This window comes from Mesoplodon densirostris, chromosome 15, assembly GCF_025265405.1.
Source record: "Mesoplodon densirostris isolate mMesDen1 chromosome 15, mMesDen1 primary haplotype, whole genome shotgun sequence".
In the NCBI taxonomy this organism is placed as follows: domain Eukaryota; kingdom Metazoa; phylum Chordata; class Mammalia; order Artiodactyla; family Ziphiidae; genus Mesoplodon; species Mesoplodon densirostris.
Genome location: NC_082675.1, coordinates 35,688,305 through 35,713,203, shown reverse-complemented (window position 1 = coordinate 35,713,203; position 24,899 = coordinate 35,688,305). Strand labels below are relative to the sequence as shown.

The 24,899-nt window shown below is 39.9% G+C and overlaps 1 protein-coding gene across 1 annotated transcript in view; it reads right to left on the bottom strand.

Annotated features, from left to right (window-relative positions):
- The window catches only part of MYOM1 (myomesin 1), a 139,081-nt gene extending 114,540 nt beyond the window's left edge, over positions 1–24,541 (bottom strand). Inside the window, exons 1-2 of the mRNA XM_060118589.1 lie at positions 24,500–24,541; positions 18,895–19,219 (exon numbers count right to left, since the gene is read on the bottom strand). Coding sequence (XP_059974572.1) covers positions 18,895–19,196 — 302 coding nt within the window. The 5' untranslated portion in view covers positions 19,197–19,219; positions 24,500–24,541. The remainder of the gene's footprint in view (positions 1–18,894; positions 19,220–24,499) is intronic.
- Positions 24,542–24,899: the final 358 nt, after the last annotated feature.

Here is a 24,899-nt window from a genome sequence, read left to right as displayed (position 1 = left end):
CGAAGAGTAGCCCCCACTCGCAGCAACTAGAGAAAGCCCACGTGTGGCAACGAAGACCCAACGCACCCAAAAATAAATTTAAAAATTTAAAAAAACCCTAAATTTAATGTTCTTTATGTCTTGAATCTTTCTGAACTTCAATTTATGAAGGCAGGGAAACTAAGCTATAGGTAAGGATTGATTTGCGTGTGCATGGGTGCACCCATGTGTCTGTAACTGTGTCTAGGTACATCTACCTGTACTCTGCTACTAATTGTGGTATGTCCTCTTAATATGTCTAAAGTTAGCAGAATTTAAAGAAATATCATGGTGTGTATGACATCATCACACCTATGACCAGCAGCACCACAGAGGAGGGATGTAGCCCAGGTACAGAAAGCTCTTTCTGGAAATGTTCCAGGGACTCAGAAATAGACTTGCACCTCCATCCAGTTCAAATACTGAACAACAACAACAAAAACAACATAACCTTCTGCTCTTACAACTTCATAATTATTCTTAACAGGAATAGCAAGAACAAAACTAATTATAGAATCACAGAACTGGAAGAGATCTCAGGGATATTTATACCACACTCATTTTATAGATGTGGAAGACCTGGAATATCTTTGTAACTTGCCCAGGTTCATACAGCAAGTTGGTAGGTGAACTAGGACTAGCATTCACCTAGGTTAGTGTTCTTTCCACTACAGCAGTGGTCTCTAGCTTTTGTGACTGAGTCCTCTCGATCCAAAAATATTGGGGGCATGCCACCTGTATATATCTGTTTATTTATAAATTCTACACATATACTGCTGTATAAATATTCTCACTTTATGAAATATTCAATCAACAGAAACATTTTATGGGCCAAATTTGACTTTTTAAAAAATACAGGGCCTCCCTGGTGGCGCAAGTGGTTAAGAGTCCGCCTGCCGATGCAGGGGATGCGGGTTCGTGCCCCGGTCTGGGGGGATCCCATATGCCGCGGAGCGGCTGGGCCCGTGAGCCATGGCCGCTGGGCCTGCGCATCCAGAGCCTGTGCTCCGCAACGGGAGAGGCCACAGCAGTGAGAGGCCCACATACCGCAAAAAGAAAAAAAAAAAAAAAATACAGAAGTGCTCATATTTCTTCCTACACTTCCATGGCTTGCCTTCATGGATTCCCTACTTTGGAAACCACAACACCATGTCACACTGCTCATAATGACTCTGATGTTGATTTGCTATTCCTGAATTTATTCACATCAATTGATTTATTCACATCACAGTCCAATTAAAAATAAAGCATTAAAAAACTCATTAGGGCTTCCCTGGTGGCACAGTGGTTGAGAGTCCGCCTGCCGATGCAGGGGACACGGGTTCGTGCCCCGGTCTGGGAGGATCCCACGTGCTGCGGAGCGGCTGGGCCTGTGAGCCATGGCCGCTGGGCCTGTGCGTCCGGAGCCTGTGCTCCGCAACGGGAGAGGCCACAGCAGTGAGAGGCCCACGTACCGCAAAAAAAAAAAAAAAAAAAAAAAAAAACTCATTAAACTTTACATGAAGTAAAATGCTAGTTCTTTAAAGTTATGTTGTCCTAGTTCCCCAGGATGAGTAACTTTATTCACACTTATGTTAAGTATGGATCTACTTAATGGCTATATTACTTTCTAAAAAAAGTATGACAACCTATCAGCATGTTTCAGAAAAAATGATCGGTTGTAGACACCCATCCCTATATGCCTATGGTTATATTGTATTATTGGTTTCCCTCTCTATCTTTCCCCTAGCCTATGACTATTCAAGGAGGGGAATGGCCTAAGTTACCTTTGTATACTCAGTACTGTGTGCACTGCCTGATAGTGTTCAATAAACTTACTGAATGAAGTGAAATCAAGATTCATCCTGCTGTAATCATATGCTATCTCAGTGATTCTCAACCCTGACTTGCCATCAGAATCAGCTGAGGAGCTAATAAAAATGACCAATGCAGAGGTGGGACTTCTAGTATGGTGGAGTGAGTTCAGCAGTTTCTCTCCCCAAAAAGCCATGATAAAACGGGATACAATTGTCAAAACCAACCCATTCAGGGCTCTGAAAATCAACCAAAGGCATACACTACACTGACAAGTGGTTATTCATAAAAAGATACTGATCTTCAGGTATGAATAAGTGGGAGTCTGTGTGACATTCTTGCTTAGTCTTTCTCCACCCTCCAGCTCCCAGCTCAATCCATAAGGTAGTTCTACCAAGGTGGGAAAAGTTGAGAAAATCATAATGTTCACTGCTAGAGGGGTTGACTTGATTTGGAGCAGAGCATGATAAACCTCCACAACCAGCAACATTGTAACATGAGCCATCTAAGTGGCAAACAAACAAGGGAAGACCAGCAGCTCAATCAATCTCAGGATGCAATCAGGAGCAAGCAGCAGACTGGCAGATCAGCCTGAAATTTAACAGGAAGATTTGAAAAATAAGACCACCATGGGGGGGACGGGGGACTTCCCTGGTGGTGCAGTGGTTAAGAATCCACCTGCCAATGCAGGGGACATGGGTTCAAGCCCTGGTCCGGGAATCCCACATGTCGCGGAGCAACTAAACCCATGTGCCACAACTACTGAGCCTGTGCTCTAGAGCCCACGTGCCACAACTACTGAGTCCGTGTGCTACAACTACTGAAGCCCGCACGCCTAGAGCCCGTGCTCCACAGCAAAGACAAGCCACCGCAATGAGAAGCCCACGCACCACAACAAAGAGTAGCCCCCGCTCGCGGCAACCAGAGAAAGCCTTCGCACAGCAACGAAGACCAACGCAGCCAGAAAAAAAAAAAGACCACCGTGGGGGCCTTCATAAGCTCTCCATGTGCCTGAATAGAAAAAAAACTGGAGAGGGCTCAGGTTATCCACACATCATTAGTTAACTGTAAACCTGTGTACATGTGCAGAGGAGAGACAAGAGAGTCTAGAGGTAAGCAAATCCAGGGCATACATACTTTAAAATTACCTGAATTTCAAATGTGCTCCCCAACACACACACAGATCTATGGCCAGAAGATGGAACCTTTACTGTCTTGAGATGTTTGAGCACAGTGTCTGACCATTCATTGATTGGCCATTAATCTATGCAAATACAAGGTGATCCCTATGAATTCAGGCTTAAAAATGAGAATGACAATTTAAAAAGAAAACTAAACAGAGACATCAGCAGTAACACAGTGCTAGGTAAACAGATTCTATAAATGTGTTTAGGCAAGTAATTAAACAAAAACAAAACAGATCAACAACTCATTTAGGGGAAAATTCAGAATCCAGAATTACTAAAGTATATTATCTAACAGGTCCCATTTTCTTTTTTTTTTTTTGGCTGTGCTGGGTCTTTGTTGCTGTGTGTGGGTTTTCTCTAGTTGCAGCGAGCGGGGGCTACTCTTCGTTGTGGTACATGGGCTTCTCATTGTGGAGGCTTTTCTTGTTGTGGAGCCCAGGCTCTAGGCACGTGGGCTTCAGTAGTTGTGGCTCGCGGGCTCTAGAGTGCAGGCTCAGTAGTTGTGGCACACAGGCTTAGTTGTTCCGTGGCATGTGGAATCTTCCCAGGCCAGGGATTGAACCTGTGCTCCCTGCGTTGGCAGGCAGATTCTTAACCACTGTGCCACCAGGGAAGCCCCCAACATGTCCCATTTTCAATTACAACAAAAATTATGAAATATGACAAGAAATAGGAGAGTGTGACACACACCAGCAGAAAAAAATCAGTAAATAAAAATTGTCTCCAGGAGCACCCTGATGTTGGATTTAGCAAACAAAGACTTCAAAGCAGTAATAAGAAATAAGTTCAAAGGCCAATAAAGGAAACCATGTTTAAAGAATTAAAGGAAAGTATTATAATAATGACCCAAAAAGAGAGAATGTCAACAAAGAGATACGAATTATAAAATAGAAGCAAATGAATATTTTGGAGTTTAAAAGTACAATAACTTAAGTGGAAAATTTATTAAAGGGACTCAACAGATTTTATATAGAAGAATTAAAAAAATCAGTGATTCTGAAGATAGAAATTATCTAATCAAAAAAAAAAAGAAAAAGAATGAAGAAAAAATTTTAAAGCCTCAGAGATCTGTTAGACAACATCAAACATACCAATATATGAGTCATGGTAGTACTGGAAAGAGGAGAGAGAGAGAAAAGGTAGGAAAATATATTTGAAGAAATAATGGACTAAAATTCCCCAAACTTGATGAAAATATTAATCTACGGATCCAAGATACTCAACAAACCCAAGTATGATACTCACAAAGAGATACACATGTAGATATATCATATATAGACAAACTGTTGAAAGCCAAAGTCAGAGAGAAAACTTCAAAGCAGCAAGAGTAAAATGATTCATCACATACAAGAGAACAATGTATTAATGATTGACTTCACATCAGAAATGATACAACCCACAGGCATTCGTATGACATATTTAAGTGCTGGGGGAAAAAGTAAATCAAGAATTCTGTATTCAGCAAAACTATTACTCAAAACTGAAAGCAAAGACATTGCCAGACAAAGACCGAGAGAATCATTGCTAGCAGACCTGTCTTACAAGAAATGCTAAAGCAAATCCCTCAGGTTTAAGGAAATGACACCAGACAGTAATTGGAATCCACACCAAAAAATAAAGAGCACCAGGAAGTAAATAACTGGATAAATATATAAGCATACATATATTTCTATTTTCTTAAATTCTTTGAAAGACATAAGAATACATAAAACAATACTTATCACACTGCTCTGTTGGGTTTATAACATATATAGTTGTAAGGCATATGATAATAGTACAAAGGGTAAGGGAGGAAATGGAACTATATTGGAGCAAAGTTTCTAAATTTTACTGATACGAAGTTAATATAAATCTGAAGTAGACTGTGATTAGTTAATATGTATATTATAATTTCTAAAGCAATCCCTTAAGAAAATAATAAAAAATAGAGTCAAGAAAGAAAGGAATTAAACGGTACACTAAAAATATCTATTTAACACAAAACAAGGCAGTAAAGGAGAAATAAATGAACAAAAGAGATATGAGATATGCAGAAAAAAATAACAAAACTGGTAAACATAAGTCCAACCATAGCAGTAATTTTATTAAATGTGAATGGATTAAAAACTCCAAGGAACAGCAGAGATTGTCAGAATGAATTTTTAAAAATCCAACTATATGCTGCTACAAGAGCCACATTCTAAATTCAAAGACACATATTGTTAAAGTAAAAGGATGAAAAAGATATACCATGCAAATAATAGTCATAAGGAGCTGGAGTGGCTATATTAATATCAAACAAAATATACTTTTAACTAGGAAATATTACTAGAGACAAAGAGGGACATTTCATAGTGATAGGAAGGTCAATTCCTCAAAATAATATAACAATTATAAATGTACATGAACCTACCAACAGAGCCCTAAAATATATGAAGCAAAAAATGACAGAATTGAAAGAAAAAATAGAAAATTGAAAATAGCTGGAGATTTCAATACTCCACTTTCAATAACTGATAGAACGACTAGACAAAAATCAGCAAGGACATAGGAGACTTGAATAACACTCTCAATCAACTTGATGCAACTGACCTTTCTAGAATACTTTACCCAATGACAACAAAGTACATATTCTTTTAAACATTCTCCAGGAGAATTTATATGCTAACTCACAAAACAATCTCAATCCATTTAAATGAATTTAAACCATACAAAATATAGTCTCTGATAACAGAAAAATTAAGTAAAAATCTACAACAGGGCTTCCCTGGTGGCGCAGTGGTTGAGAGTCCGCCTGCCGATGCAGGGGACACGGGTTCGTGCCCCAATCCCGGAGGATCCCGCGTGCCGCGGAGCGGCTGGGCCCGCGAGCCATGGCCGCGGAGCCTGTGTGTCCGGAGCCTGTGCTCCGCAACGGGAGAGGCCACAACAGTGAGAGGCCCGCGTACAGCAAAAAAAAAAAAAAAAAAAATCTACAACAGTAAGAAATTTAGAAAATCCTCATATATCAGGAAACTAACAACATACTTCTAAATTACCCACAAGGGAAAAGAAATCACAAGGGAAATTAGAAAGTATTTTGAACTACATGAAAACAAAAACACAACATATCAAAATTTATGGGATAAAGCTAAAGCAGTTATTAGAGGTAAGTTTATAGCTTTAAGTGTCTATATTAGAAAAGAAGAAAAGTCTCAAATTAATAACTTAAGCTTTCATTGTAAGTCAGAAAAAAATTAAATATGAAGCAAGTAGAGGGTAGATATAATAAAGATTAGGGAGGAAATCAATAAAATAGAAAACAGAACAATAGATAAAATCAGTGAAACAAAAGTTGGTTCATTGAAAAGATCAAGAAAATTGACAAACCTTTCACTAGATTAACCATGAAGAAAGAGAGAAGACACAAATTATCAAGAACAAGAATAAAAGAGGAGACCACTACAAACCCCACATAAATTAAAAGGCTCACAAGGAAGTATGATAAATGCACCTATGCCAAAAATTTAGACAACTTAAATGAAATGGGAAAATTCCCATAAATATTCAAACTACAAAAACTAACTCAAGAAGAAATTAAAAATCAGAACAGATCAATAACAAGTAAAGAAGCTGAATTAGTAATTTAAAATCTTTGCACAATGAAAAGCCCAGGCCCATATTGTTTCACAGATGAATTCCATGGAATATGTAAAGAAGAAATAAACAAATCATTTCCATATATTTTCAAAAACAGAAAAGAAGGGAACACTTCCCAACTTATTCTATAAGGCCAGTATTACCTGATATCAAAGCCAAACAAAAACATTATAATAAACAAACAAACAAAAAAACCCCACAGACCAATAGCCTTCAAGAACACAGGTACAAAAATCCTTCACAAAATATTAGTAAACTGAATCCAGCAACATATAGCCGAGTGGTATTTATTCCAGGAATGCAAGGTCGATTTAACATTTGAAAATCAATCAGTGTAATATACCATATTAACAGAACAAAAAACAAAAAAAAATTATCACCTCAATAGATGCAAAAGAGGTATTTGACAAAATTCAGCATTCCTTCATGTTAAAAACTCTCAACAAAGAGGAATAGAAGGGAAGTTCCTCAATCTGATAAAGACCATCTATGAAAAATCTAGAGCTAGTATCATATCTAATAGTAAAAAATTAAATCCTTTCTTCCTAAGACAGTAAGGGAACAAGGGTGTGATGTTTGCTTTTGCCACTTCTCTTCAACATTGTACTGAAGTTCACATTATACTGAAGAATAGCCAAGGCAATTAGTAAAAAAAAAATTTGAAAAAATTGGAAAGCAAGTCTACCTTTAGTTATGGATGATATAATCCTATATGTAAAAAATGCTGGGCTTCCCTGGTGGCGCGGTGGTTGAGAGTCTGCCTGCCGATGCAGGGGACATGGGTTCGTGCCCCAGTCCGGGAAGATCCCACATGCCGCGGAGCGGCTGGGCCCGTGAGCCACGGCCGCTGAGCCTGTGCATCTGGAGCCTGTGCTCCGCAACGGGAGAGGCCACAACGGTGAGAGGCCCACGTACCACACACACACACAAAAAATGCTAAGGAATACACACACACGCACACACACACAAATGCTACTACTAATAAATGAGTTCAGCAAGGTAACAGGATACAGAATCAAAACACAAAAATCAATTATACTTCTGTTTACTAGCAATGAACAATGCAAAAATAAAATTAAGATAACTCCATTCACAATGCTATCAAAAAGAATAAAATATTTAGGAATAACTTTTTTTTTTTTTTTTTTTTTGTGGTACACGGGCCTCTCACTGTTGTGGCCTCTCCCGTTGCAGAGCACAGGCTCCAGACGCGCAGGCTCAGTGGCCATGGCTCATGGGCCCAGCCGCTCCGTGGCATGCAGGATCTTCCCGGACCGGGGCATGAACTCGTGTCCGCTGCATCAGCAGGCGGACTCTCAACCACTGCGCCACCAGGGAAGCCCCTTTAGGAATAACTTTAACATAGAAGTATAACACTTCTACACTGAAAATTACAAAACATTATGATAAGTGAAACAAAATCTAAATAAATAAATATCCCATGTTCATGGATTGAAAGAGTCAACATTGTTAAAACACACATTTTTCAAAATTGATTTACAGTTTCAACATAATTCTTATCATATTGCCAGAAGACTTTTCTCTTTGTAGAAATTAACAAGGTGATCTTAAAATTTATATGGGAATATGAAGGAATTACATAGGCAAGATTTTTTTTTGTAGAAGAGGAACTAAGTTTGAGAACTTACATCTACCAATTTCAAAACTCATTATAAAGCAATAATAATTAAGAAAGTGTGGTGCTGGCATAAGGACAGGCATACAGATCCAAGCAACAGAATTGAGAGTCCATATATAAACCTTTTTACTTATGGTCAGTTAATTTTTGATAAAGGTGCTAAGGAATTTAAGGGGGAAAGGATAGTCTTTTCAACAAATGGTGCTGGGACAATTATATATCCATAAGTGAAGGGATGGATTTAGAACTTTACTCAACATCACATACAAAAAATTAATTCAAAATGGATTATTTCTGGGCTTCCCTGGTGGCCCAGTGGTTGAGAGTCCCCCTGCCGATGCAGGGGACACAGGTTCGTGTCCCGGTCCGGGAAGATCCCACATGCCGTGGAGCGGCTAGGCCCGTGAGCCATGGCCGCTGAGCTTGCGTGTCCGGAGCCTGTGCTCCGCAATGGGAGAGGCCACGACAGTGAGAGGCCCGTGTACCACACACACACACACAAAAAAAAGGATTATTTCTAAATGTAAAGTAAAATTATAAAACTCAGACGATAAGAGAAATTCTTTATGATATTGAGTTAGTCAGAGTTCTTGGATATAACATGAAAAGCATGATTAAAAAAGTAAAAAAAGTGATGAACTGAATTTCATCAAACGTAAAAGTTCTGGTCTTTGAAGGACACTGTTAAAGGAATGAAAAGACAAGTCACAGAATGAGAGAAAATATTTGCAAACATTAATAAAGGAATTGTATATAAAATATTTAAATAACTCTAATGATTCAATAATAAGCAGAAAATAATCCAATTTAAAAATGGGCAAAAGATTTGAGCAGGCATTTCACCAAAGAAGATACACAAATGGCTACCATGCACATTAAAAAGATGGTCAACATCGTTAGCCATTAAGTAAGCACAAGTTAAAACCACAATGAGACCCCACTACACACCCAAAAGAATGGCTATAAAAAATAAGACGGAAAATAACTAATGTGGATAAACTGGAATCCTTGTACCTTGGTATGTGAACATAAAACTGTATAGCTGCTTTGGAAAAGAGTAGTTTCTTGTAATGTTAAGCATAAACTTAGCACACAACCCAGCTGATATTTTAGAATGTGCAAGAGAAGGTTCACTTCAAACAGAAAGCCTTAACTTTATGTAATAATTTCATTTATTCAACAGAAAACTTATTTAGTATCCACTGTGTGCACAATAGTGTGCTTGAAGCTGGGGTGGGAGGGGGATATGAAGATAAATTAGATAAATTAATGACTCTTGTTAGGACTTCTCTGGTAGCGCAATGGTTAAGAATCTGCTCCCCAATGCAGGGGACACGGGTTTGAGCCCTGGTCCGGGAAGATCCCACATGTCACAGAGCAACTAAGCCTGTGCGCCACAACTACTGAGCCTGTGCTCTAGAGCCTGTGAGCCACAACTACTGAAGCCCGCATGCCTAGAGCCCATGCTCCGCAACAAGAGAAGCCACCACAATGAGAAGCCTGCGCACCACAGCGAAGCGTAGCCCCCACTCTCCCGCAACTAGAGAAAGCCCGCGCACAGCAACAAAGACCCAACGCAGCCAAAAATAAATAATAAAATAAAATAAATTAATTAAAAAAAAAAGACTCTTGTTTTCTGAGAGCTTTACCATCTAGTAGGGGAGTAAATGCTACCAGGCCTGATGTGTTGAATTATGTCAATCATGGAAGAAAGGATGGTAGGACAGAAGGAAGACAGGCAGATAAGCAGAAAGATTAGAGCAAACAAAAGCTGAATTCACAGGCTTGGAGACAATTTCTGTCTGGGGTTATCAGAGAATCCTTTGTGGAAGAGCTGGACATTAAAAGATGGGTAGGTCTGGGGCTTCCCTGGTGGCGCAGTGGTTGAGAGTCTGCCTGCCGATGCAGGGGACACGGGATCGTGCCCTGGTCTGGGAGGATCCTACATGCCGCGGAGCGAGCGACTGGGCCCGTGAGCCAAAATTACTGAGCCTGCGCGTCTGGAGCCTGTGCTCCGCAACGGGAGAGGCCGCGATAGTGAGAGGCCTGCGCACCGCGATGAAGAGTGGCCCCTGCTCTCCGCAACTAGAGAAAGCCCTCGCACAGAAACGAGGACCCAACACAGCCAAAAATAAATAAATAAATAAAGCAAACTGTCAACAAGTAAAAATAAACACTATAAAAAAAAAAAAAAGATGGGTAGGTCATCCCAGGATGACACAGAGATATGTGCAAAAGCTTGAAAATAGAAATTCCATTTTCATTGCTGACTTATCTATGTGTTGCCATTAGACTTTACTGAGTCGCTGCAAAGGAGCTGAGCTCATTTTTGTTATTCTAACAATTTTCCTTTAAAACCGCCTCTTCATATATATTTACAACCTAGCACTGCTGCATATAAACAAAACGCTCAGCTGTTTCCCAGAAGGGAGGAAAAGGTGGTGGTTTTAATGAACTATGGGTCAGCTTCTAGAAAACTGTCTTTCTTGGCTGTCTTTGGTCATTTGGTCAGCCCCTCCTCCTCAGGGCTTCTGGGATCTGAGGGTCCATCTCTTTCATCTTCAGAACCCCCTGGAGGGTCAGGAACAAGCACTTAGAGTTTGCAGTCTCTTTTCTCATTTCTATCTTTCTATCAGCTGCATTTTTCCCTGTTGCAAAACTTGAAAGACTGTATTTTCCCTGGGTTTTGTAAAAGGTTGTTTTGGGTCTACTTTTGATATACAGCAGCTTCGTCCTACGCTCCTCCTTAGGTATGGGTATCATGTCAGCCTCAACACTTTCTACTGACCTTTTGATTCTCCTGTTTCCCAATCTAAACACTTAAGGAACTTTCAGGAGAACATCAAAGTTAGTGGATAAGCAGGAGGCTTTGAGTCCTTTTTTCACTAATATACTTTCAAGAAAAGGTCTCTTATAAGATACAAGCACGAATTTAGTTTCATCAACTTCATCCTTGAAATTTACTGACATGCAGTATCATAATAAATAACAGTCCCTTGGCCTTTCGTTCTGTCTTTGCATTATTTACCTTATAGTTATCCTGTTTTCCTCTCTATTTCAGTCTCTCAGCATAATAATATCTCATTTTTATTTTTATTTATTTTTATTTATTTATTTTTAATTAATTTATTTATTTTTGGCTTTTTTGGGTCTTTGTTGCTGCGCACAGGCTTTCTCTAGTTACAGAGAGTGGGGGCTTCTCTTCATTACAGTGTGCAGGCTTCTCATTGTGCTGGCTTCTCTTGTTGCAGAGCACGGACTCTAGGCATGCAGGCTTCAGTAGTTGTGGCTTGCAGGCTCTAGAGCGCAGGCTCAGGAGTTGTGGCGCACGGGCTTAGTTGCTCCGTGGCATGTGGGATCTTCTGAGACCAGGGCTTGAACCTGTGTCCCCTGCATTGGCAGGTGGATGCTTAACCACTGTGCCACCAGGGAAGCCAAAATATCTCATTTTTAGTTTTAAAAAAATTTTAGTTACTTAAATAGTAATATAACCACAATTTTTTCTTCTATTTAGTGCCTTATTGTTTCCATTATTTAAATTTCCCCTGACAAGTAACATTTTACTCTCCTTTTTAGTAATTTGCCACAGTTAATGTATAGATAGACATGATCTAAAAACAAATACCAGGGGGGCCTGAACCACTTCTCAACATGAATGTTAGAATAGTCATGCTCTAGAAAAGGCTAGTGGGTAAAACACTGAGAGACAAATCTTTATGGTTATCACATACACCCTTCAGTTTCTATCCATTCCTGGCTATTTTAGAAATTAATTTAACCTGACTGAGTGAGTATGGCCTATTTTTAAGCAGAAGTGAAAGAGTCCACTCCATATTTCCTGGATATATTATGCAGGACACTTGACCATAATATCAGGAGATGCCTTATAGAGTCTAGGTCTGTGGACTGAAAATTGTCCAGGGTTGGTAAAAGTTGGCCTTATTAACTTATTTATAAGGCAGCCCAGAAACCCACATTCCACCCCACTCTGAGGATGGTCGCTAGGGTTGACTACACTTTGCATGAAGGTTACCTTCCTCATTTGAGGTGCTCCTGCTATCTCCTGTTTCATCTAGAAAGGCTGCTGTGGAAAAGGTCAAGCCTGTAGCAAGGGCTCCTTGGGCTCCCACAGCTCGGAGAGCTCTGCGGGGAGGCTCAGTTACACTCACTGCTTGGCTAGCAGTGGACAGAGTTAACATGTTACCTCTGAGCGATGGGAGGTAACTGCATGGCCCTTCCTCCACCTTTGGCTACTCATTCTATTCCCACTCTATGAGGGGACATGTCTTCCTTCTCACAGCCTGATTCACCTGCCTATGGAAGATTAATGCCATTATGGGGGTATCTTGTATCATCTAAACTTGAATTTAACCTGCAAAAGAGCCTGATGAATAGTATTTTCAATGTAGAAACAAAGCAAATGAAGCAGAGAATGAATCATGTCTTTCTGGGCCTCAGTGTATATTATCTGTGGAAGGAGGGGCTTGAATTAGATGAGCTTGTGGTCTCTTCCTGCCATTCCACAATTCTATGGATCTACAAATTGCCAGTTGTATGAAACTGGTATTACCAGGAATGATACTCCCAGTTCTCTCTCCGCAAACAAGTTGCAGGTTTACAGCAATGAGAGTCGGAGATTGATGCGTGGTGAAGGCTACTCTCTTTGGACGCAGGGTTTATTTTGGGGATTCAGAACACAAGTCAGTTGCCTTTTAAAGAAGGAACTGGCAGTAAACCTGTCCATTTCTGGGCAGAATAAAAAAGAATAACTGGCTTTCTGCTTTCATTAGATGTTTCCCCTGATCTTCTCCTATCATATAGGAAGTAATATGACTCATCATTTTCTTAGTACTTAAATTCTGGAAGACAAATCCCAGAATGTTGTATTTGCTACCCAGAAACTTATGGTGCCTTTTCCTTATATATAATAGTTAAATCTTTCTTTAGAGAAGAGACTATATCTTAATCCTTCTTACCCTATTCTATTTTTTATTGCTTCCATAACATTTATTACCTTTTAGCATGATTTAAATTCATTGTCCTTTTTATTATATTTATTGTTTATGACCTATCTCTCCATGCTCCAAGAGGGCAGGAATCTCTGTCAGATTTGTTCAGTAATTTATCCCAAGCACCTAGAGTAGTGCTTAGCACACAGGAGGCACTCAGTAAATATTTACTGAATGAATGAACAATACCTAAACCTCGCTAAACGGTCCCTATGTGCCTGCTATTATACTACACACCTTACATGATTATCTCTTTTAGGGCCACCAACATGAAGAACAATCATTTTCCTCATTTTACAGATGAAGAAACTGAGAGTTTACAGGCATATCCAAAGTCGCAAGTGTAATTGCATGTAAGTAAAGGCTTGTTTGACCCCAAAGACTATCCACTCGCCATTATGTTATAACATCTAGAAATGGAGATATAGAAAATGGACACTAATCCAATACCCATAGCTGAGGTCAAGACACACAAATGTCCACAAGGCAGCAGACTTCTTTGGTAGCATCTTTTGAAACCACACTGGGGTGGGAAAGGGAGAAAGTCTTCAGGTCCCCCTCAGTCCCTGCTGTAATCAGATCCATCAATAAAAGACAGGGGTTTGTGTTTTGTGGTCTCTGTTTTTAGCATTGGTATCTTCTGTGTGAATTACAACTGGTTTGAACATTAGCACGTTCTCCGAAAAGTCTAGAAGTTTCAAAAGAGGTTATGATCTGGGTAACAACCAAGGGTCAATCAATGTGACAATGTGACATGAGTGTAGGTAAGGGGCACAATTTAAGGTTAGGCACGGTGCCCAGGGCAAGTAACTCATGTTTCAGTTTTCTTATTCCCAAACTGGTGTCTTCCAGAGCCCTTGTGAGTCTCCAGGTCTGATTCTAAGTGACAGTTAAAGAGTGTGTAAGGTTCCAGGTTTGGCATTCATAATGCCCCTGGGATTTTCTAGCTATTGTTTCTACCTATTGTTCCCTGCTCTAAATCTTGGTTTCTCCAGGAGAAGCAGGGGAAAGAAAAGGAAGCATAATGCAAAACTACACATTGATGCTTCAAGAAAAATATGGTAGCCATGTAGTCAAGGGGAGTTACTGGGAACTTGTAGAAAGGGTGGGGGACTTGGGGTAGGTTGGGGCACTCAAGTCACTATTCCACTATTTGTGAGTGTAAGGAAGAAAAGTCATTTAATCTCTTTGGTCTCCAATTCTCTCATTTAAAAAATATTTTCTTATTCGTTGTACATTTTTTGTGCTATTTTTAAAATTTATTTATTTATTTATTTGGCTGCATTGGGTCTTCATTGCTGCATGCGGGCTTTCTCTAGTTGCAGCAAGCAGGGGCTACTCTTCGTTGCAGTACACGGGCTTGTCATTGTGGTGGCTTCTCTTGTTGAGGAGCACAGGCTCTAGGCACGCAGGCTTCAGTAGTTGTGGCTCGTGGGCTCAGTGGTTGTGGCTCATGGGCTCTAGAGCATAGGCTCAGTAGTTGTGGCACACTGGCTTAGTTGTTCCACAGCATGTGGGATCTTCCCAGACCAGGGCTCGAACCCGTGTCCCCTGCATTGGCAGGCAGAGATTCTTAACCACTGCACCACCAGGGAAGTCCCTCCAATTCTCTCATTTTAAAAATGAGGATAATAATTTCTACTTCTCAGAGTTACTGTAAAGTGGTATAGAGAATGCTATGCTGAACAGCATCATATGGGCTGGATTTTAATATGTTTAGAATCAGACAATCTGATGCCTACCATTACCACAGAGGGTTGAGGGGCCCATCACCCAAGAACTGTCCTGTGTTGTTCTCTGGTTTCTGGAAGTTATTCATTTCTACTTATCAAGCATAACAAAATATTTCTTTTTTACTCCCATCTTACTCAAAAGAAAGGATGGCACCCTGATTTCCATATACCACATTCCCTGTAAACATCTTCCTTATTTTATCCTAATTCCTTAGAAAGGGATCCTCAGGTCACACACTGGGCTGTCTGATATTTATATGTAGACTTTTTAGTGCAGTGGTTGTGACCTTTGTTGAACCACAGAGTTCTCTGAGAATCTGATAAAAGCTAGGGTCCTTCTCAGCAAAAAAAAAAAAAAAAAAAAAAATTTCATCTGCGCCTAATTTTGCGTATAATTTGAGATCATCCAAAACTCTGTTGAAAACTATTCAGGGACAGAGACTAAAAACCCTTGCCTAACGGTTGTGAAGTGGTCATGAGTACCATTTCTCCTTTCATCTCTAATAGTATTTGTGAATTACTAACATAAAACAATAGTCTTGTATCATTTTGTTTTCCTGAATTACTTTCTTTAATTTAGTTTTTTTTTTCTCACTGTGACTAAGAACAAAAGCATTTAGAATAAGCCTTCCAGAATTTATTTTATAACTCTTGGCTCAGAATGCAATTGGTAAACCAATCTGAGCTAAAACCACACTGACTCTGAACAAGCCATTGTTCTCAAGTTTTAACTGAGGTCAGCCAGGTCCTGAATACATATAAATCTCCATAGTTTCCACTTTACTACTGGACATCTAACTACAAAGCAGAGGCTAAAAATAGATCAAGCCTAGTGTTCATATACACTCCACAGAATTGCATTTCCAACCCCACACGAGTTTTAATTAACAACACTTCGCAACCAAAGAGAGACTTCATTTAGCAGGGAAAAGTTGATCCACTTTGAAAAAGTTAAAATACAACCTGAAGGAATTATGAAGATTTTGAAATGTTCAAAGAATATTATCTGCTCCTGTTAGCTCTAGGTCTAAAATAAGAAAAACTAAAATACCCCTGGGATTAGGTTAGCTTTCTTTTCTTTTACATTGTATTACACAAAGGAAAAAATATTGACATCTTCTTCCCATTCTTGTTTCTATGTCTACATTTCTACTAAGTGGAGTTGTTCAAACATAGCAAGCCATTAATAAATACCTACTTACCTACATAAATACTTATAGAGCAAGAAGGAAGATGTGAGGTCGAGTATAGAAAAATAATTACAGTTCTACTGCCTACAGAAAGTTTATTATCTGAGGCTCTTTATAGTTAAAATGGCTAAGTCTTCCAAAGATAATATAGAGCAAATGTTTTCTGGATAAAATATAAAGATGCTCAAAATTCCAATTACTAATGTTAGATATAATTTATCAGATTGTAAATAAATATGAATATTGCATCTGTGGTTGAAAAAAGAATTTGTATAAAATTAAAATAATTTTAACAAAATTTAGCAATCGAGTTTAAGAAGTAAAACTCTTTGAATTACAGATTCATAAAAGCTCTGTAGCCTCTACAGCATTGGGAGAATGAAATAAGTACACAAGGAGTTACCTTAACAACTGTATGGTAATAAAAATACCCATTTTCTACATTTTCTATAGACTTGGCACAGACAGACCAGGAAAATGGATATTTAAAACATAATCCTCTCTGTTACAGGACAGCTGCTTTCCTAAATGAGGTTCTTAAACATATGTATGGGACATTCTTCAGGAGAACACAATGATACTGTTACATAGCATGGTGCTCATTCCTATTTCCTTTGGAAGGCAGGTATTTGAAACAAGAGCTAAAAGAAATGAATTCACCTCCTCACTGACAATATTTCCATATTTGCGGCTAATTTGAGGTCCTTATGAATATCCCCTGGCACACATGACCCATGAAAATGAGATTGCAAAACGATCCTGTTCCATTTTAAATGGGATTTCAGAACGTTGCCTTCACACATTCCAGGTAAACTCCAGAGACTCTGGTACTGAATATGCAGAAGCTCCCAGGAGGTCAATGTCAGTGCCCAGGAATCACAGCCTTGGATCAGGTACTGCTTAAACCCACAGGGATTCAGGCGTTTCTGCCTTCAGAAACTGTCCTTACATACAAGCCACCGTATTATTTCCTCAGTAACTTTTTTAATTCCCAGAAATAAACACCTTCTCCAGTTGCCCTAACAGATATTTTGTGGACTTAAATTTTGTAAGACAACATTATATCTGTTCATAACAAATAATGCAACCTATGCCAGATGGAGGAGATTTGAGGCAGCAGGTGGTTACTGATCACACAGCCCAGGAATTTTTATGTTTTGAAGTTCAGCAATTCTTTCTGTGGACTATAGATAGATGTTTAATAAAATCACATGAATCTTGCAAGTGTGTTTTAATCCCCATGACACATTTTTCTCTGGATACGGAGAAAATAAAAATTGGCTTGGACTGAGAAATTATCTGCCCAGCATTTATCAGGCTGGAACAACAAACACAGAGAAACCAAGCTCAAGGTTCACAGGAAATGTGTCTCCCGGGGACACTGCTGCAGTAGAGGGCTGTGATAACCTCCTCCTTTGAGTGACTACAGGCTCACCGAGAAACTTTCTTCTCTAATATCAAACATTATCAGTAGGCTTGCTGTTTGAAATTTTATCAGGAAGAATGAGATATTGCCTTCTTGTGTGGAGGAGTTGCTGTTGACACAGAGAAGCAGCCTCAGTTCCCAGCCCAGGTGCTGAGCTCCACATAAGAGCTTTCTAGATACAACAGTCCTCATTTATCTCAACTTGACTGTTTCCAAAGCAGCAGGACACTGGATTCATTTTTCAGACCAGACCTGCATCTAAACTCCACGCTTCCTAGAATCCTACTGAAACTCTCTTTTCCTCTGTGTGTGGTCTCCCTCATCGCAATGGGTTAAATCTAATTTTGTCAGAGTACCAGTTTGCTCCTGGTATCCTTAGGCTGACTGAGATAGGGCCATGTTTTTATAAAATGCCCTGGCTAAAGAAAATATTTGCTCCTTGAATAATAGCTCAGAATTTTAACCTTGGCTTTCATATATTGAAAGAATAGAACACATCTCTGCTGTAGTTTGGGATCCTGTGGTCTGTGAATTTCAAATTCTATTCTCACCTACGACTTCCCTGGTGGCACAGTGGTTAAGAATCCACCTGCCAATGCAGGGGACACGGGTTTGATCCCTGGTCAGGGAGGATCCCACATGCCACGGAGCAACTAAGCCCGTGAGCCACAGCTACTGAAGCCTGCGCACCTAGAGCCCGTGCTCTGCAACAAGAGAAGCCACCAATGAGAAGCCTGCGCACCACAACGAAGAGTAGCCCCTGCTCGCTGCAGCTAGAGAAAGCTTGTGCGCAGCAACGAAGACCCAACACAGCCAAAAATAAATAAATAAAATTAATTAATTAAAAATAAATAAATAAAATCGGAAGTTAAGACTCTGCATGAGCATTTCTTTTTTTAAAAAAAAAGTTCTATTCTCATCTAAGTTGAAATGTTCTCAGGACCAGGAAACCTGCTGTGAGTATTGAAATGAGGTTTCCTGGCTCTGCTGCTGCTGAATATCGAACACTACTTGTGGCAAAACTTCTCTGTTTCTAGCAATATCGCAGATGGTAATTCAAGCAAGACATCCCAGCGAGGCTGTGAAGCTTTTTGTGAAACTCAGAGAATGAAGGTAAAGGGAAATCGTAGACATAAGTCCCAGACCTCCCAAAACATGGCCTTGCTCCATACCTGGTTTAAAGGTAGGGCTGCCAGTAAGAAGATGAGAAAATGTGACATGGGGAAGTTATTCAGAGAATGTGGTTTTGCCCTAAATTTGTAAGGCTGCTTTGGACATACCCGTGCGAGTAGCCATAGTCGTAGGCTGAGGCAGCCTTCTGACTGATTGCAGATGAGAGGGCAAACTCGGAGGCCCGGGAAGCCTGCTGCTGGTAGGACGCGGCAGACGCCTGGCTGAAGGCCTCGGACTTCTGGCGGTGGGCAGCGGAGGAGCGGCTGCTGTAGGCAGTGGAGCCATGGGTGTAGATGGCCGAGCTTTTCTTCTCCTGCTGGTACTGGCTCATGGTGGTGTGAAGGTCTCTGTTGTGGTAGCTGCGATCATAGTGCTCGTGAAGTTTCTGATAAAAAGGCAGAGACATCATGTGCCCCCAGGGAACCAGGCAATCTACAAGAAAGCAACAGTTTGGGGGTGAACTATTAAGGAACAAACCCAGCAGAACAAGTCATCTAAACCAACATGTAAAAATTAATACTCTTTTATCTGTTCCAAAGAGTAAGTGGAACTGATGTGAAGGTTAGTTTAGCTGGTTACTCAATAAATTCCTTGCTTCATAGCCCAGATGTACCCCCTCCTATCATTGTACTGTCTTCTCCTTCTTTTTTTAAATACCTAGGAGATCTTTACAAAGTTTCCCTATTGTGCTTTTTCCTTAGACCTTTCATAGCATATATTTCTAATTTTTTGGCATTTCATTCTGACAGGGGCTTCATCCGAGAGAATATGTAATGATGGAGAGTCTGCATCCAGCCAACGTGGTTTTCATTCAACAAATAATTACTGAGAACCTATTTTGAGCCTGGTATTATTCCAGCACAGGAAATACAGAGATGAACAAAACAAACAAAATCCCTGCTCTGATAACCCTATATACAACCTTATGATCTATTGCAAGAGATAGACAAAGAGAGAAAATAAAGTGTAAAGTATATTAGAACCTGCTAAATGCTATAGAGAAAAATAAAACAGGAAAGTGGGATGGGATGCAATTTAAATAGCATCATCAGGGATGATGATGATGACTGAGCATGAAAGTGACATCTGAGCATGAGAATATCTGGGGGGAAGTGTTCTGGTTGGAAGACCATTGCAAAGGCACTGGGGTGTGAGCCTGCCTATTGTACTCCAGGAATGGCAAATAGGCCAGTGAGGCTGCGTGGAGTGAGAGAGGTGCAGGGAGAGGTAAAGAAGATGATGTCAGAGAGGTGGAGAGTGGGGAGGGCAGATAGTGTAGTGTCCTATAGGTGACTGTAAGGACTTTGAATTCTATTCTGAAAGGGCTAAGGAGTCATTGGAAGGTTCTGAGCTGAGAATCACTCTTGCTGAGTCTGAGAATAGACTGTTGAGAGACAAGAGTGAAAGCCAGGAGACCAATTAGAAGGCTGTTATGGGCTGAGTTGTATCCCCCCCAAAATTCATATATAGACGTCCTAACCTTCAGTACTTCAGAATGTGACTGTATTTGGAGATAAGATCTTTACAGAAGAAGTGAGGTTAAACTGAGGTCATTAGGATAGGTTCTACTCCAATACGACATGATTGGCATCCCTATAAGGAGAGGAAATTAGGACACAGATATGTACATATACAGAGGGAAGACTGTGTGAAGACACAAGAAGATGACCATCTACAAGCCAGGAGAGAGGCCTCAGAAAAACCAGCCCAGCTGACACCTTGATCTCAGATTTCTAATCTCCAGAATCATGAGAAAATAAGTTTCTGTTGTTTAAGCCACCCAGTCTATGGTACTTCATTATGGCAGCCCTAGCAAATTAATATAAAGGCCACTGCAATAGTCCAGGCTATAGATTATAGTGGTAGCAGTGGAAGTGTGAGAAGTGATCAGACTCTGCATGCTTTGCAGGTAGAACCAATAGCATTTGCTGAAAGTTCTGGATTAGGGTGTGAAAGAAAGAGAGGAATGAGAGATGGCTCCAAGGATTTTGCCTGAGTAATTGGAAGACTAAAACTCTTATTAACTGAGATGAGCCAGGAGTGTAAGAAAAGAGCAGTTCAGAATGGAAGAACAGGAGACTGGTTTGAGACATTCTACATTTGAGATGCTTGCTAGACACCCAAGTGGAGAGATTAAGTGATTAGTCTTAAACTTAATTAAGAGATTAAGTTGGATATTTGACTCTGGAATACAGGGTAAAGGTTCAGGATGGAGACCTACATTTGGGACTCACCAGCATTTAGATGCTATTCAATGCTAAAAAAACTAGATGAGAATGAAAGTCCTAGGACTGAACCCTGGACGCTGCTTATATTGTCATACAACAAGCTCTCTCGAATTTCACAAATACTTTAAAAAGATATAGTGTCAAGGCAGAAAAATTCCATTAAGAATATGAAGGCTTCTAGTCTTCCTACATAAGGCAGCAAGAAAGTCAGTCATCAGTGTAGCAGTTTGCATTGTGAACGTGGCCTAACAGTCCTACTGAAAGTCAAAAATAGGTTTGCTTAGCATAGAGAGGGGAGACTTCAGACTGCATTATCTTTCTTGAATAATCTATCCACTGACAGAAGCATATCAGCCATACTGAAAACCCTGGATAAAGTAGTGGTTTTTTGGAAGTCCCCTCTTACATTTTTTAAAATTAATTTATTTATTTATTTTTGGCTGCATTGGGTCTTCAGTGCAGTGCGTGGGCTTCTCATCGAGGCAGCTTCTCTTGCTGCAGAGCACTGGCTCTAGGCATGCAGGCTTCAGTAGTTGTGGCACGTGGGCTCAGTAGTTGCGTCTCACGGGCTCTAGAGTGCAGGCTCAGTAGTTGTGGCACACGGGCTTAGTTGCTGTGTGGCATGTGGGATCTTCCTGGACCAGGGATCGACCCCGTGTCCCCTGCATTGGCAGGCGGATTCTTAACCACTGTGCCACCAGGGAAGCACCCCTCTTCCATTTTTAATGCTTTTTGTGCATGTCCTAAACTTTTTACAAGTGAAATTAGTTGTAATCAATTTTTCAAATCTTTTTTAAAAATTCTAAATGAGGACTGAATCCTTCTAAACTTGCCACATTTTCTGTCAAGTTTAAATCTACTTTTTAGGACTTCCCTGGTGGTGCAGTGGTTAAGAATCCACCTGCCAATGCAGGGGACACAGGGTCGATCCCTGGTCCAGGAAGATCCCACATGCCACACAGCAACTAAGCCCGTGTGCCACAACTACTGAGCCTGCGCTCTAGAGCCCGTGAGACGCAACTACTGAGCCCACGTGCCATAACTACTGAAGTCTGCACGCCTAGAGCCAGTGCTATGCAGCAAGAGAAGCCACTGCAATGAGAAGTCCGTGCACCACAACAAAGAGTAGCCTCCGCTCAACGCAACTAGAGAAAGCTCGCGCGCAGCAACGAAGACACAATGCAGCCAAAAATAAATAAATAAATAATTTCAAAAAATAAATCTACTTTTTAGAAAGCCTTTTAAAGTACAAGACAAGCTTGCTCTTCAATTCAGTTCTGTTAAAAACAATGAGATAAATATAAAAACAATTTCTAAGATGAACTGAAAAGCTGTTTCCCTTTTATTATTACTTTATATTTTCTTGTCATTAATCCTGCAGATTTCCAGGCCAAACCTCAGACTTAATAAATGAGGATCTTTGGTGAGAGCGGGAGCAGGAGACTGAATTCTACACAGTCTCTCAAAGTGTTTCCAATGTACACTGTAGTTTGAGAAATGATTGGCTTAGAAGATAGGAGTGATTTTAAGGACAAGTAGAGAATAATATTTCAATGGATTTTAAGTGACTAGTGTGGAGAAGTTTTCAATTTTTTGTGTTTTTATTTCAACACCTAATAAAAATTTTCACCTCTTAAAAATTTTTTTAAAATCTACTTTTTTTTTAACATCTTTATTGGAGTATGATTGCTTTACAATGGTGTGTTAGTTTCTGCGGTATAACAAAGTGAATCAGCTATACATATACATATATCCCCATATCTCCTCCCTCTTGCGTCTCCCTCCCAAACTCCCTATCCCACCCCTCTAGGTGGTCACAGAGCACCGAGCTGATCTCCCTGTGCTATACGGCTGCTTCCCACTAGCTATCTATTTTACATTTGGTAGTATATATAAGTCCATGCCACTCTCTCACTTTGTCCCAGCTTACCCTTCCCCCTCCCCATGTCCTCAAGTCCATTCTCTACGTCTGTGTCTTTATTCCTGTCCTGCCCCTAGGTTCTTCAGAACCATTTTTTTAAAAATCTTTTTATTTAAACTAAAGAGTCAGCATGTATTCCCTAGAGAAGAAAATCCAGCAAACTTCATTCCAGAGATATTTATGTTAGGACTCATGGAAGATATCAGTCTACATGGCATTTCTCAAGAGGAAGAAAATAGCTACTAGCAAGCAACTTTGCTTCAACCCTTAAATAGATTGCTGTTTTCTGTTTTAAAATATACAGGATGATGATCAGGTGTAATGAATGATTATTAGATACATTTTAATAAAACAAAAGGGTTGAATATATAAATATAGAAGTATATGATCAGGCATTTATAAAGATGTTTGATAAGTTTCTATAACGATACATACTACACTGCAACACAGCAAATGTTATCTGAATGATGTCCAAATAAATAATGAATGATCTTCCTGTGTATTATGTTATAAGCTAAATTCAGAATGCAAATAACTTGAAATGCTGTTATTTTCACAAAATAAAATCTTTAAATGTCTTGCCTCAATTCTATTTTCCATTCTCTTTATTTCTATTTTCCCCAAATATATTTATTTTTAATAATACTTAATATCCCAAGCACAGAGATAATATATTACAAGTAAACAGGCTTTGGCCTTATGTCAACTCAGCTGGTTGTCATAGCTCTGACTTCTGGAACAAAGGTACAACTACCTTCTCTTCATCAAGTAAGTGAGGATTATCCCCAACACATGACAGCTAGAGTGTATTGGGAGGAAAGATGGTTTGGTTGTCTTCCATTCCTTTAAGACCTGTGTTTTTTCCTGAAAATAATTTGGGAATTTAGGAAGAGACAGTAACTCCATAGTTGTAACTGTGACATGATACTTTTGTACAGGCATTAGAGGCTGAAAGCTGATAAAAATTCTTCACAGAAAATACTAACTTTAGGATCATGATGTGGGGCTCTTTGTTGCCTCTGAAATATTGCTTAACCATTTTCTGATTAGAAATACCTAATGTACCCTTTACATTCATCCACATGGCACTGTCAGAGCAAAATCACTGAATTAGAGACTAGTGACTTCAGAGCTAGTTTACTTCTTTTGATCTAATGTGTAATCAGGGAGTATTGTAGGCGTATGGAGGATAGAAAACACATGATTTCCTGTTACCTTACCCATTCCAGGTTTCAACCAAACCACTGAACTGTAACTTGGAAACAGTACTTGACTCACGCTTACAGTTCTATCTGAGACAGCTATTATCTTTTTATAGTTCCAGGAACAGTAGCTTAATTTTAAAAGAATCCACTGATCTGAGAGAAGAGCTGTGCCAGGACAAACTGGCACCCTGCCGCTCGTTTTCCTTCCCCGGAGCTCCACTTTCCTATTTCTCTGCTATTCTGACATCTCTTTGAGAAAACTGCTGATCTCAGAAGATAGAAAGAAACCACACACACTGCAGTGCTGTTGAGCACATAAAATATCAAGTGCATTCTTCTGCCTCAAGGTCACACTTACCAGTTTCCAAAGGAGTGATGGTGGTGGAAATGTTCCGACGTGACTGTGGAGCTGGATGAGAGAATGAAAAACCCACGTAGGTTGAATCCAAGAAAATGTTAAGAGGCAGGACTAAAGACAGGACCCTGGGGGCCAGTTCAAAAATAATGCATGCGGTCAGGCTGTAGAATGTCAGAGCCACACAGCCAGCCTTTTATGGCCAAGAGGGCAGATAAATATAGCACCAACTGGGGAGGGTAGTCTTAAACCAAGAGGAAGAAGGAGGCCCTGGCAGGTAGCTGCCTCAGTAATTAATTACATTAATGCCAGTCAATGGCTCTGGCCTGATTAAACCAAATGTAGGATTTTTATTTGGCTATAAGAGCTATTTTCAATATAATTTTATCACAGGATATTTAAA